Genomic DNA, 14,806 nt, shown 5'->3' on the forward strand with positions numbered 1-14,806 from the left:
GCGACGTTGGCGATGACTTGTTACACGGCAACGGCAGCCGAGACGCCTCTTTCCCGCAGAACAGTCGCCGTCTGTGTGTGGTCTGGGTGCCTCTTCCAGAGCAGCTCAGTCTGCCCCTCTGCCTCCGGTGCTCCTCACGGGCTGGCTGTCGGGTCCAAGGGCTGGGCAAACGATTTAGGTGAAGGGACATTTTAGGTGACATGTGGTCACACGTCTCCTGGTTTTCCCTCCACTGCGATGATAGCTGGGTTAGGGACAGCAGCACAGCCCTGCACATCACCCCTGCTGGCAAGAGGGACTTTGCAGATGCGATGCAGGTAAGGCTCTTCATGGGGGGCAGGGGACGCTCCTGGATGGTCGCTTTGGCCCAGTGCTGTCACAGGGTTCTCGGAAGAGGGAGGGGGAGGGGCTGAAGCAGAAGTCACAGCGGCGTGAGGAAGGGACCCCGAGAAGCTGGCAGAGGTGGGGGGGTGTCCTCCCCCAGAGCCTCCAGAAGGAACCAGCCCTGCCCACACTTAGATTTTAGCCCTCTGAGCTCTGGACTACGAGACGGTAAATGTGTGTTGTTTTAAGCCACTAAATTTGGGGTGATTTGTTACAGCAGCAGCAGGAAACCCATCCACCCTGTCGTAATCATTGCCCATCCTGATGCTCAGCTGCCCCTGCTGTGTCCGCGGAGAGCCCTGCCAGCTGGGTTCTGTACCTTTCCTCCCCAACTTTTTTTTTGTGAAAAAAACACATAACGAAATTTACCACCTTTTTAAAAAAATTTTTTTAAGGTTTATTTTATTTTTGAAGGAGAGAAAAACAGAGCGTGAGCAGGGGAGGGGCAGAGAGAGAGGGAGACACAGAATCCGAAGCAGGCTCCAGGCTCCCAGCTGTCAGCACAGAGCCCGGCACGGGGCTCGAACTCACAAACCGCGAGTTCGTGGCCTGAGCCGAAGTCTGACACTTAACCGACTGAGCCACCCAGGCACCCCTAAAATTAATCGTCTCAAGGGCGCAGTCCAGGGGCGTCAAGTGCATTCACACTGTTGAGCAGCCGTCCCCGCTCCGTCCCCAGAACGTGTTCATCTTCCCAGACTGGACTCTGTCCCGTTACACACGGACCCTCCCCTCCCCCAGCCCCACCCTCCTGCTCTCGGTGTCCGTGGCTCCGACTCCTCCAGGGCCTCCGGTGAGCGTCCGCTCCTACAGGACGTGTCCCCCTGTGACGGGCTGACGTGACTCAGCGCGGTGCCCTCCAGGTTCGCCCACGTGGCAGCAGGTGCCGCGATTCCCCTCCTTTTTGAGGCTGACGTTCCCTGGTGTGGGCGGACCACGTCTTACGTACCCATCCTTCTGTGCTCCATCTGATGGACCCTTGGGTTGCTTCCGTGTTTAGCTGTCGTGAGTGACGCTGCCATGAACACGGGTGTGCAAATATCCGTTCGAGACCCTATTTTCAGTTCTGCGGGCATACACCCCAAAGCAGAGCTGCTGGGTCACACGGTAACCCCGCTTCTCGGGAAGCCCCAGACCCTCCCACGATGCCTGCCGCGTCGCACGCTCCCGAAAACAGCACACGAGGCTCCCATCCCCCACACCCGTGCTGGCACATTTATTTTCCGTTGGTTCCAGAGCAGCCGTCCTGGTGAGTGTGTGCTGGTATCTCGTGGTCGTCTTGAGGAGTTTCCCCAGTGATCGGTGGCGTTGAGCATCTCTTCACGGGCTCATAGGCCCCAGGCCGGAGCCTGGGAGGTCTAGCTGTGGTCCCGGGGACAGCCCGGGCGCCACCCCAGCCGGGCGATCAGTACACCCTCTGGTTCGCCTCTCGCGGAGTGGGGCTGCGGGTGAGGACTCCCAGGACCCCGTGGGCACACAGCGGTGTGGCTCGGGAGGGTGGAGGCAGGGGCCTCCCCTGGTTCCCCCGGGCACCGCTTCAGAAAGTCCGCGATGCCGGGCCTGCGCCCTAGGCCTGCTGCTTCAGGGTCGCCCCTTGCTGCCTTCTGCCGTTTCCACATCTTCCTGGGTTCCGGAGGCTCCTGGGCCAGCCTGCCCACCTGCCCTCACACCTCCAGACATCATACCCGGACCCCGTGGGCCGTACCTGCCCCGGGGCGCCCCTCCGGCCCAGCCGCCCGCGGAGTGCCAGGCATGGGCGTCTGCCCCCCACCCCCACCCCCACCCCACCCCCCCGCCACGAGACGGCGTCTGGTCGGTGCGTGAAGGACGGATCGGTGACCACCCCGTCTGCTCCTCCCCGTCTCGGGTGTCACCGCCCACCCATCCCCTCAGCCTTGATTGACGCCCCCCATCCAGTCCTCCAGAAAGCCTGGCTGCCTCCACCTCAGACACCCTGGACTCGGCCTGGCCTCGTCCCTATCGTCACAGGGATGTGAGGTGACGCCCCCCACCCCAACCCCCCAGGACAGCCGTCCTGCAGCAGAAGCCGAGCGGCGCTTATAGCGCTCCAGGCCAGGGCGCTCGCTCTTGTCCGCCCTCCCACCACGGCCGTGGGCCGGAGGTCGCCCGACCCCAGTGGGAGTGGGCAGTCTGCGACTCTCCTCACGGCGCACCACAGCCGGGGAACGAGGCGCCTCGGGCCGCTGCCCGTGCCCAGGGCCGGCTCTCCTCCACGGCCAGCGGATGCGGCACCGGCCGGAGGCTAAAGTGGACGACCGTTTTCCAAACGAACCAGTCCTTATGTAAGTGACACGGCGGCCAGCTGGAAAGGCCTCCGCCACGCAGCACTGACGGCTGTCTGGTGGTCCTTCCACGCACGTCAGCCGGTTTCTGTCGTTAGGGCGCGTCATACAAAATGTTGGAGAAGCCTTGCCTTGTCACCTGACACTTATCCTGGACCCCAGAAGCCATCACTACTCTCAGAGTCCAGGACTGCAGCAGCCACGGCGGACTCGGCAGACGGGCTGGCCCGAGAGGCGGGCGCCGCCACCTGGAGCCTCGGGTGGGCCGCAGCAGCCTTCGAGGAGCATGAGCTCGTGTCTGTCTGGGCAGAAGTGCATCCCGAGGGCCCTGCGGCTCCCGGCACCTCCTGGGGAGCCCAGCGAGCAGCCCGGACGTCCGGCCCTTCTCCGCTACTGACCGGCCCCGGGGAGCCTGGCCCTGCCCGGGGACGGTGCCCGGACCCCAGAGCCACAGCTGTGGGGACGCCACCTGTGCCCGCGGCCCCGCTCGCCGCGTGCCGCGGGCCCCACCACGTGTGGCTCGCTCGCCTGCGGGCCCCGGAGCTCTTCCAGCCGCTCCGCGTCCCTCCACAGGAAGGGGGACAAGCGGCCGCCATCTCCTCGTCCCCTCCTCATGCAGGCAGGCAGGGGGCTTTGCCCACACAGAGCCCTCATGTCTCCAGGGCAGATTCCTAATGGAAACGCGGTCGAGGGGATGCTGCTGTGGGGGTTCGCTGAGGCCACCGAACGGCTCCGCGCCAGCTGTCCCTGCCTCGCGATCTGGGGAAGGGCCAGGCAGGGGCTGGGTGCCCTGGGCCCACCTGCCTCCCACAGACCTTCCGTAAGCTCAGGCCCTGGTGGTTTACTGGGTCACGCAGGTGGGGTGAAGAAACGGGCAGGCCAGGCAAGCTGGAGCCTCTGGTCTAGATGTCAGGGTTCGGGCAGGTCAGGAGGGCCTGGAGCCGCTGGCCGCTGCGGGTTATAGCCACGCATCTCCGCACCCCTGCGCCCAGGGCACCCAGAGCCAGAGCCTCGGTACCCCCAGCACCAGCACCCGCTGGCTGTTACCTGGGTGAGCCACCTCACCTCCCGGGTCCTCGATCCATTTCTCCCTGCCTCGGTCTCCGGGGGAAGCCACCTCCTACTTCGGTGCCTCAGTCTCCCCACTCTGCGAAAACGAAATCTTCACTGTCTCCTTGAGTTGCTCGTGTTCAGTGAGGTGATCAGAGCCGTCCCCAGCCGGGCATGGGGTGCAGACAGGGCTCCACAAAGCGGCCGCTTTGTCCAACATGGAGCCGAGCTTGGCAGATGAGCACTGCTTGCTGGGTGAGTCCCCCCACGGACTTCCGGATAGCCCTGGGAGGTAGGGAATGGGGGTGCGGGGGGTGGACCCACCCAGCCTGAGCAGGCACCAAGAACGGGGCCTGGAAGGCGGGCGCCGCTCTGCGCAGGCCATCGGAGCCCCACCTGGGTCCCCTGGACCCGGAGGCCGGCTGTGACTTGGGCGCGAGGCTGCGCACCGAGGCTCCTTGGGCTCCGGCAGCGCCTGCCTGCGGAGGTGAGTGGCCGAGAACCACCAGCTGTCACCGCGCCACTACTGCTCCCCTCCCCCAGCGCCGCCGTGACTGTCGTGATTCTTACTACTACTTCCGTTATAAGGCGGCCCGGCAGCCGGCACCGAGACCCCTCCTGCCGGGGCTCCGTGCGCGTCCGCCCGCCCCCCGCCGCCCCCCCCCACCCCCCCCCACCCCGCCTCCCGGCGCCCCCCGCCCGCCCGGGCCCGATCCACTGCGGCGGCGGCGCGGGGAGCGCGGGGCGGGGCGCGGAGATGGGAGCGCCGCCCCCGCCGCCTCCCGCCCGTGCGCTCCCGCAGGATGGCGCGGGCCAAGCTGCCGCGCTCGCCGTCCGAGGGCAAGGCGGGCCCGGGGGGCGCCCCGGCCGGCGCCTCGGCGCCCGAGGAGCCGCACGGGCTCAGCCCGCTGCTGCCGGCCCGCGGCGGGGGCTCCGTGGGCAGCGATGTGGGCCAGAGGTAGGGGCGCGCGCCCGGGGGACCCCGCGTACCGCCGGGAGGGGCTCTGCTTCTCTGCCGCTCGCCTCCGGCACCGGCTCCGCTCGGCTGCACCTGCCGCGTCGCCCGCAGCCCCGGGAAGGGGGCGGGGAGGGCCGGGTTCTCCCCCTCCGGACCCTCACCCGGGCGCAAGGACCACCCGCTGTGCTATCAGCCGGCCTCGGGGAGCCTGTGCTCTCCCCCTCCCTCCTGCTCTTAGAGGCTGGCACGGTGGGCCTGCAGGTAAGACCGGAGGGAAGCAGGGAAGCCGACCGAGGCACCCGGCCAGGTGGCTCGGGGACCCCTGCCCGGCCCTCTCCCACTGAGCCCACACTCCAGGGGGTTCCAGCCGCGGCTTGTGGGGAGGTGAGGCCAATATCCGAGTCCCCACTTCAGAAGTGGGCAGCATGAGGCTGGGGGGTGGGGTGCTGGCTGAAGGCTGCATAGCAGATTGGAGCTGGGACGCAGGTCTGAGGCTCCCTGGGGAGCTAGTGCCTGAAGCTGGTGGCAACCAGGGTGCAGCAGTCCAATTTCCTGGGGAGGGGCCCGCCTGGGGAAGGGGGCCTCACCGGCCCTTCTCCAGCTCCGCTGAGCGCAGGGCTGGACGCAGCACCCCCATTTCACGGATGAGGACACTGAGGCTCCGTCTGCGGCACTAGTCCTCAGCCAGCAGCAGTATTTAGCCAGCACCTTCTCTGTGCAGGGAACCCTTCTAGATGCTGCGGGGGAAACGGAGATGAATCAGATCCGCCCTGGGTGTGGGCACACGTCGTGGGCACAGAAACCTGTGCCTGGCAGAGAGGTGCAGGCTGGGCCGGGGTGAGGCGAGTGGGAGCTTCCAGGGCCGCTGGCCCTACGGGGAGGGGCACAGGAAGATGGGCAGGGGCCCTCCAGGCAGAGGCGACAGCCAGGGCCAAAGCCCGGGGAGGGTGCGATGCCTCGTCAGAGTTGGGCCCGAGGTTGGCAGGGACTCTCGGCCCGGCAGATGGTAGGATGAGGGGTGCCTCGGGAGCCTCTCCCCTGCCCCTCCCCTCTGGCCACAGGCTACCCAGGCCCCTCCTGCCCTCACACCCTGTTTCTGGCTCCTCCGAGCACCCCTGGTGGGAAGCTGATGCCCGGTGGTTATTCCCATTTGCCAGAGCGGACTGCTAAGGCTGGAGATTAAGTGCCTCTGAGAGGCGCCGGAGCAGCTAATGGGCAGCCCGGGCGGGAAGGCAGCAAGTGCCGGCCAAGGCCCTGAGGACAGAGTCCTCTCCTTTCCAAACTCCTCCTGCGCCGCGGGGGGCAGTGGCTCCGGAAGCTCTGGTTACAGCCAGTCCAGCCCCTGCAAGAGATCGGTTCCCCTTGCTGTCCCTGTTCCTGCAGGGGTGCAGAGGCAGGTCCTGCCCAGCCTGCATCTGAGTCTGCAGTGCAGAATGGGAGCTGAGATGGCAAGGCCACCTCCTCCAGGAAGTCCTCTCCCCTCCCCGCACTCTTCTGCCCCCAGTTCTGTGCTGACCCTTATACGGGTGGCCTCGCTCTATCCCCAGCAGCCCCTGAGGTACAGGTATCAGCCTCCTTGTGCAGAGCAGAGAAGGGGGGAACTGTCTATAGCTGCGTAGCTGGCCCGTGGTGTTAGGGCCTGGAGCCCTGCAGCCCCGTATCCTCAAATGCTAGATGCACACCATGGAGTTTATTCTGGACAGGAGCAGTCGAGAGCCACAGCAGGTTCCTGAGCAGAGGAAGGCATACAGGGTTTTTGCTCCTCGGAAACTCAGATCTGACGGAGGGTCCTGCACAACCAGGGCGGGGTGATGGGGACCTTCTGTCAGAGGGAGCCAGTGGCCAGAGCTCCTGAAGCTGGCCCCATCTGCATGCCGGGCCCCCTTCTGGGGCCAGCCAGGATCAGTGCTCCTGGACCACGAGGCACTGGCCTTCCCCAGGGTGGCCCACTACAGCCGGGGAGGCAGCAAGGCACCGGGAGGTGCCTGCTCCCAGTGCCAGGGCTCAAGCCCCCCCACCCAACACAGTGCACTCCAGTGGCGTGGATGCTGGGTGGGCCAGCACGGGTCCCTCCCCCACGCCAGCCAGCCCGAGCGAGCGCCCTGGGCTCTGAGCTCATGGGTCTCCTCCTTCCCCTCCCCCATGCCTCGTGGGGCCAGGAAGGGGAGGGGCAAGGCCTAGAAATCACGACCTGGAGCGGGAGTGTTGAAGACCGTCGTTCAAGAGCCTTTGAGCAAGGGGTCCAGTGGACTCTCCCCGTGGGTCGGGGCTGCGCTGGGGCCCCTTCCTGACCCCAAGAAGCCCGGGGCTGGGGGGCCTTTGGCCTTCCCAGGTGCTGCCGCATGTTTGGTGTGCCACCCTGGACGGACGGACAGGGCTGGAGAGGAAGGGGCTGGTTGCTGGGCACCTCCCTCCCGCCCCTTCTCCGCCCCCCACCAGGCTTGGGTTCTGCACCAGGTGAGGGGCTCACCGGTGTATCCTCGGAAGGGACGTCTGAGTGGGTGGCCTGGAGGGCACGGGAAGACCGCAGAAAGATCTAGGAGGCAGAACCCAGGGGTCCGGGAGTGGTGGGGAGTGGTGGTGGGGTGTGGGGAGCACTGTGGACGGCCGCTTGGGGTACCTGGAGGCACAGCCAGGCTGGCCAGTGGGACGCTCCCGTCGGTGTGGATGCCCGGAGGGGAGGAGAGGGGCAGCAGGCCAGAGGCCAGGATGGAACTCTGAGGTCCTGCTTGAGGCTGTGGGCAGAGGCCACTGTGTCCCCGGGACAGACAGAGAGTCCTGGGGAAGAGGGGGGCCAGGAGGAGGGCCTGGGCGGGGGAGGAGTCGCTGCAACCAGATGAGGCCGGTGCCCCGCCATTGGTAGCTTCAGGGCAGGGGACATCCGCGGAGGGGCCTCACTCAGAGGTGGGCTGACAGGCGGGGTTTGGGGAGTAGAAGGGGAAACTCCCGCTGAGGGGCTCCGCGGGAAGCCCCGGGAGGGGCGGGGCCTGGGGCGGGGCCTGGGGAGGCGGGGCCGGAACAGCTGGAGGCAGTGCCTGGCGGGGGGATTGGAACCCCGGTGAGCCCCAGTTTGGGGCTGCGTCGAGGGGCCCCTGGGGGCAGCGTGTCCCTCCTGCCAGTGGCCCTGTCCCCTGACGACGGGTGTGGAGGGGCAGGGCGCACCTCTGCGTGCAGGGTCCCGGGAGCTTCTGTGAACTCGGAGCCGAGGCAGGAAAGGGAGCCAGGACGGCAGGAAACACCTTTCAGCGGCGGCCACTTTGCTCCGCTGGCCCCCCTGCGCACCCACGCCCGCCCCCCCCCCCCCCCCCGCCAGGTGCTCCGAGCCCAGCGTGCAGCTCCACACCTCGGGGTTCTTGGGGCTCCAGTGTGGTCCTGCTCTCCTGCTGTCCTTCCCAGAGTCCCGCGCGTCTGCCGTGACCCCAGGCTTGCCACAGCCAAAGGCAGTAGGCGGAACCCCTTCCCCACAGGCCCGCTCACCCCCCTCCCCTTTAGGTGGCCCCCGTGGTCCTCCAGGAACCCGGCCACTCTCCTCACCCACCCTCCTTGAGCTCCACCGCCACAGCCCCACTGCAACAGCCTGGGCCTTGCCAGGCTCCTGCCCAGCCCCCTCCTCCCCACCCCTCTCCGTGCAGCTGTCGCCCCAACTCAGAGCTTGGGGCGGCGCCGGGGCCAGGACAGGAAACCTGAGGTGGACAAACATGTAGAATCTGCCAGAAGCTCCCGGCAGAGCCCTGGCCTCCTTTGCTCCTTGCGGAGCCCGGCCCCTGAGCACGCCCCCTCCAGTCCCTCATCGTCCCGGACCTCCCCGCAGCCCCACTGTGCCGTCCCAGGCACGAGGAGCTGTAGACCGGGGCACTCGGAGGGGGGCCTGCCCGCCCGGAGGGCCCTGCACAGGCGGCGGGCGGCCGTGCGCGGATGACCCGGCCCGTGTGAGGGGCTGGCCCAGCCCTGCAGGCCAGCTCCTTCCTCCCTGCCATGGCCTCCGGAAGGCAGTGGTCTTCCCTGAACGTTCGCATCCTCTTCTGGAACATGGCAGCATCGAGGGTTAAGAGAGGGTCCCTGAAGTCCTCTGTGCACCAGATGGGTACGTCATCAGCAAATAGACTTTCTGCATATACACGCATACGCACACCCCTCCAGAGCCCCCAGGGGCCAGTCCTCAGAGCCCCAGCTGCCACCAGCACCAGGCCCTGCCGGCCTCCCCTCCAGCCCAGGCCCAAAGCTGCCACCAGCCCAGGCCCGGCCATCATGGTGTCAGCTCTTGTGGCCAATCTGGGAGAATCCCAGGGCAGGCTGCCCAAAGGGTAGCAGGTGTGCGATTGCTGACCCAGTGGAGGGGTGCACCGGGCGCCCCCCGGGAAGCCTCAGCTCCCTGCCTCGGCCTGTCCTCTCCCTGGGAAGCCAGGGTACGGGGCTGGTGGGCTCTGTGGCCGGGCCCGTAGAAGGCAGGGGAGCAGAGAGGAGGCAGACAGACTTGATGACGAGGGAGCCGTGGCTGTTGCGTCCGCCCCGTGGCCTTGTGTGGGAACCGCCTCTCGCCACATCAGCTTCCTGGGTATAAAGCGGGGCTGATGTGGCCCTCCCCTGGAGCTGGGGTCGCGGTGCCTGAGGCGGGCTTGGCAGGAGCAGGGACAGTGACCGCGCGCCGGATAGACTGATTCTTGCTTAGTCCTCGTGCTGAAGGCGGGTGTCTGTGGCCTTGGCCTCGTGTGCCGTCTGGCCTGGGCAGGGGGTGCATGTGCTACGGCCGCTGTGCTGCTTTCTTGGGCGCCGAGGGGGCCAGGCCCAGTAAGCGCCTCACCACAGGCTGCCTCCCGTGGGCACCTGGGCACCTCCGCCTGCCTGGGGGCTCCGCGGGTCTGGGGGTGTGCCCAGGGGTGCCCCCCCGCCCCCGACCCCGCCGCTTCCCTCGGACCCTGCCCGGAGCTTCCTTGAGTGTCTGTGCCCCCACCTGGTCCAGGAGCCCAAGCCCTCCGTCCATCCGTCTTCCATGTTGATGTGACCACCTGTGTCTGTCCCCAGGCCTCATGTGGAAGATTTCAGCCTGGACTCCTCTCTGTCTCAGTAAGTGCTTGCAGGGAGGGGGCCGCAGCAGGGAAAGACGAGTGGCCTCCCACCCCCAGCAGACCCTGGGAGGAGGGGGCTCGGAGTCCAGTCTGCCCTGCAGCCAGGCGGGACCGGGCACGAGCCAGCCCTGGCCACCGCCGCCCCGTGCCATCAGGTGCTGCTGCTGGGGGTGGAGCTGAGGCCGGGGATGGGACAGTGGGCGGTCCTCTGGGGAGGAGCCCTGGAGTAGCAAACAGGGCCATCCAGAGGCGGACACCCACAGCCCTCAGGAGAGCCCAGCGGGAACGGGGACCCCCACCATTTGCGTGTGTGGGGACAGGCGTGCAGATGACTGCTGGGACCCTCCCCCCTCAGCCTAGCCCCCAGGCGCATCCTGGCTTCCGTTAAGATCCAGGTCAAGTGGACGGTGGCTTTGAGGCCGGGGAGACCAACATCCTCCTCGGAGCGGCCACATCCTGTCCAAGCCCTGGGCGTTCAGCGTGGCCACTAAGTGGGACCCGATGTCATTAATTACCATCGTCAGCGGCGACAGCCGCCGCTCTCTCAGCTTCCAGCTGCTGCTGACACTCGCCCCGCCGCAGCCTGTGACCCGGGCCTGTGATTACCCCGGCAGGTGTGTGGGAGCCGGGGGGGGCTGGGCCACGGTCCCGGGCCTCCGGCTCCCCAGCCCAGCCCCCTGCGCTGCGGTGGTGGTGGGGCGGAGGGCCCCTCCAGCACCCGCAGGGCTCTCGGGGGCACCTCGGGCTTCCCAGGGGGAAACGGACGATTTGCGGCCACCCCAGCGTTGTCACTGGTAGAGCAGACTCTCCGTGCCCACCAAGGCCCCAAGAGGCTCTCCCAGGCCCCCGGCCCAGCCGAGGGTGCCAGGACAGGGGTTCTCTCCAACACGTGTGCAGGAGGTCCCAGGTGGGGCCGCCTCACGGGGGACATGCGGGCTGGGGTCACCTGTCCGTTGGAGAAGCCACTGGCCACCGTGCCTTTCCTCGGTCCCCCAGGCTGCTCTGCCCCTCCGGGTTCCCGACACGGGATGTCCCTGGCAGCGGGCCACCCTGGGGCAGCAGGTGGCCTGCAGGAGCTGGCCTGTGGCACTGGGCAGGAGCTAGAGGAAAGCCTTTCAGCCCTGGTGGATCCAGAGCCCCGCCACCCCGCAGGAGGGTCGTGGTGCCTGGAGGGGTGTCCCCCACAGCGATCTTTGCCCACACGGCCACCAGCCCCCCATGGGCGAGTCTGCGAGCCTGGGGCTGGGAGTGGTGGGGACAGCGCAGCCTTCAGCCCTACCCCACCCCCCACCCCCGGTGCCTCACTACTCAGCAGACACCCCTGCCCGTCCTCTGCCCCCAAGCCCGGCCCTTTGCCCGCACACCTACAGGAAGTGCCAGTGTGTGGGGGGTGGAGCAGGCCACATGTCTGTCCTGGGCTGGGTCCCTGGGCTGGTCATAGCTCTGCCCTTGCTCAGAATAGCCGGCCTCGGGGTTGGCAGTTAGGCCAGGGCCCTGCCCTTTCTCTCGCGCGTCAGTCTGCGGGTTCCTGTGTGGAGGGAGTGAGCCACACGGCGACACACGGAGGGAAGCAGACAGTAGGACCCCGGCCCCATGTGAGTGCACGGCTGTCGTGGCCCGGCGGGCCGGCCTGCCGTGCTGTGTGCTTAGCGTCCGGCCACCCTCCCCGCCGCCGCTCTCCTGACTCTGCCTACGGAGCTTATTGGCACAGGCCATCTGTGCCGGGACCACCTGCCAGGATTCCCTGGAAGGCCTGCTCCCCGGGCCTGCCCGCCCGTTGGCCTCCGGGTCAGCCTGCCGGTCAGAAGGCAGACGTGCAGCCCAGAGTCCGCCTGCCCGGCTCGCCCCAGGGCGGCCACCCTCGCCTGGCACGTCCTGTCCCGGTTTCAGGTTGGGGAGGTTGGAGCTGCTTTGCCGGCACAAGGGGGACTCTGTGGGTCCCCTCCAGCGTGGACAAGGCCCTGGCACAGGCAGGCGGTCGGCCTGGGCCCACTCAAACACAAGCCTCGTGGGGATGGGGCAGAGGCAGCCGGGGGCTGACCCTTCCACCCCAGACATTCGAGAGGCCCTGGTCCCATGCAGAGCCCCAAGCCCCCGATGCCTCTGGCCCCCTGGGCCAGCCTTGGGCCTTGGCGGGCCTTATTTTCCATGCGTGTCGGGATGAGTCTGGCTGGAGCCCTCCGAGGGGCTCCAGGGCAGGGCTCGGCAAGACGGCCCTTTTGTCTGTTCCGTCTGGACCCCTGTCCTCACCAGCCTGAGAGCTGGCAACCTCCGAGGACAGAGGAGCCTGGGGTGGGGCCCAGGTGGGGCCTGTCCAGTCCCCGGGGCCCACGGCCTGACCCCAGGCGTTACACCCAGGGCTTTCTGAGTCCCAGGCTCCCCTCAGGCTCTGGGCCCCGAGACCACGCCCTTGGGGCACCCTGGCTTTAGACCTTCTTCCTGGGCCCCTGGTGGCAGGGGGCCTCGGACCGAGTGCACGAAGGAGCACAGACACCGACGGGGGGAGGGGAGTAGACCCTTGGGCTCCACCGTGGGGTCTGGGGCAGCTCGATGTTGAGGCCGAGCTCCGGGGCCACGGCACCGTGTGTTCTCAGGACCCCTCCCCCGGCTCGCGGGGCTTCCCGCTCAGCCCTTCCTTCACTCCCCAGAGTGGCTTCCGTGAGCTTGGTCATGCACCCCAGGCAGGGCCTCAAGCCACGGCTGGACCGGGATCCCACCCTGCCCCCTGCCCGTGGAGGGCATCAGCGGTGGATTTGTGGCCCAGGGGCCCGTCCTTTCTGGGTGATGGGAGCGACGGAGCCGGCCACCGTCGGGACCTAGAAGGAGACCACGGGCACCAGCTGAGCTGATGGGTGCCAGGCCCCGGGCCACGCATTGCGGCGGCCTCTCACTTAATCCTCCTTCGGGCGCAGGCACTTAGGAGACTTGAGAGGTTGAGGGTCAGATGCAGAGGGACAGGCTAACTCTCCCCAGAGCCAAAGCCCCCCCATCTGCCACCCTCCAGACACCTGTGGTGGACCTTTCCTGTCACTGCCCGCCCCCCCAGGTGAGGAGGCCGGGGCTCGGACGGGTGCAGGGGCCACGGAGCAGCCGGGCAGGGGAGGCACAGGGCTTCTGTCTGTCTGGCCAGACCCGTCCGTGACCCCGGGGCCACCTCGTCTTCCCGTGAGCTTGCTGAGCCAAGAGTGTCCTTCAACCGGGCCCAGGCTGTGCTGTGAACCTCGGGGCCGCGGGGGTCCGGAAGCCCTCCAAGGTTTCCTCCCGCGTCGGCCCAGCGCCCCGTGGGGGTCTAATTACGCTTGTCGCCTCGACTGTACTTCAGGCTAAATGGACAGCTCGTAACCTGCTGTCTGTGGTGGTGTCAGAAGTGGGCAGCCGCAGCTCGTGAAAAATTAAGAGTGAGAGAGGCTTCACGAGGCTCGATTCACGCGGCCACGTCCGCCAGCCCACGGCTTCTCCTTCACCAGCCCTCTCCCTCCGCGGGCCCCCCGCTGCTGACTGCCTTGGGGGGCTGTCCCGATGGGTGTCTGCAGCTGACCCCGGGGGACAAGGGCTGGCCGAGAAGTGACCGGGGTTCCGTTTCTGGGGAGCTGGGAAGGGGCCGGGTGACCCGGAAGCAAAAGTGTCCAGGCCCGACCAGTCCCAGGTCAGCAGGCCTGACCCCTTGGGCCTGGGCAGGGGCGTCAGGCTGCTCTACGTGCGGCAAGGGGCCGTTGGCAAGCGGGGGCGAGGTTGGGTCAGGTCGGGGGAAGGAGCTGGGGGTCGCTCTCTTTTGCCAACAGAGAGCACAGGAAGGAGCCAGGGACTCCGGCTTCCTGCTTCGTCTCACCTGCTGGCATCTAGCTGTCCAGCAAGGATAGGCAGGGGACCCGGGGGGAGTGGAGCGGGGTTCTCAGCCGCATAGAGCGTGAGGTCCAACGTGGGGAGAGGGAGCGCCTCCGGCTCCTGCTTGGTCTGGGGAGGGTACCCCAAAGGGCAACGTCGGAGGGCAGCCGGGGGCTCAGAGCAGGGCTGGGGTTTAGAGGTCACCTCGCGCAAGCGGGCCAGGCGGGTGTTGAGGGGGGCCCGTGATCAGCCCTAGGGCGTCCCGCATTCAGAGTTGAGATGGGGGCAGCTGAGGAGTCTGGGGGGTGGGGGTCGACCAGAGGGGGGTGGGGGCAGGGAGGCCGCATGGTCGGTGCCCTGGGAGGCTCAGGAGGAAGGAGCAGGGCGGGGCCTCGCTGGCCAGATAAGGGCCCCGTCAGGGAAGCGGCCTGAGCGGGTGGCCCGCGTGGGGTGGGGAGACCCCTCTGTGGAGGCTTTGCTTCGATGGGGCCGGAGGGTGTCGGGGAGGGCTGTTCCCGGGCTGGGTGCTCTTCCCTCAGGCTCACTGACTTGCGTCCATCTGCCCCCCTGAGCTGACCTCACCGGGCCCCGGGCCCGGGCTCAGCCAGGCTTGTTGGACCAACTCCCCAAAGAGGCCCTCAGGAGCCCCCGACACAGCTCCAGGCGGCGCCTACAGAGAAGGGTGGGATTCGGGGCTTGAGGAGTAAGCCGGGAAGGCAGGGAGAGGGCTCCGAGGAGAGAGAGGAAAGGGGTCTGCGCTGGGGTGCAGTGGGGTACAGGGGTGTGCTGGGGGAGTGGGGGGGTGCCATGAGGTACAGGGAGTGTGGGGGTCTGCTAGGGGTACAGTGGGGTGCCGTGGGGCACTGGGGGTGTGCTGGGATGTGCTGGGGTGCCGTGGGCACACTGGCTGTGGTCTGTGGGAGGCCCGTCCTGCCTCTCTGGCTCCGGGGGTCCAGGCTGTGGCCGTGTGACCCCTCCCTGCACCAGAACCCGAGGGAGGGGAAGAGCCCACGGCGCCAGGCCTCCTCTGGGAGCCGTGGCCAGCAGAGCCCATTGGGGCCCAGGTGGAGGTCCCCCCCGGAGCAGGTCAGGAAGGTGCCGGCGCCCCGGCCGAGGGCCCGCCGAGGCATCGCCCTCTCACACCGTCCTGTGCCCACGGCAGGCTGCGGGGAGGAGGGCCGTCTCGCGCAGCTTGGAGACGGCGCAGCCAGCCCCAGGCA

At 67.8% G+C, this 14,806-nt stretch overlaps 1 protein-coding gene across 10 annotated transcripts in view; it reads left to right on the plus strand.

Moving 5' to 3' along the window:
• The window catches only part of KCNT1 (potassium sodium-activated channel subfamily T member 1), a 50,242-nt gene that overhangs the window by 10,188 nt on the left and 25,248 nt on the right, over positions 1-14,806 (plus strand). For 2 of the 10 annotated variants that reach the window (XM_058693524.1, XM_058693528.1), the window contains exons 1-2: positions 4,517-4,695; positions 9,718-9,759. The exons of 2 other annotated variants lie outside the window; for them this stretch is intronic. In XM_058693524.1, coding sequence (XP_058549507.1) covers positions 4,541-4,695; positions 9,718-9,759 — 197 coding nt within the window. In that variant the 5' untranslated portion in view covers positions 4,517-4,540. Of the gene's footprint in view, positions 1-4,515; positions 4,696-9,717; positions 9,760-14,806 lie in introns of those variants that run through there. 6 more of the 10 variants (XM_058693522.1, XM_058693526.1, XM_058693529.1 and 3 more) reach the window with 5 other exon arrangements.

Source organism: Neofelis nebulosa, chromosome 12 (assembly GCF_028018385.1).
Source record: "Neofelis nebulosa isolate mNeoNeb1 chromosome 12, mNeoNeb1.pri, whole genome shotgun sequence".
NCBI lineage: Eukaryota > Metazoa > Chordata > Mammalia > Carnivora > Felidae > Neofelis > Neofelis nebulosa.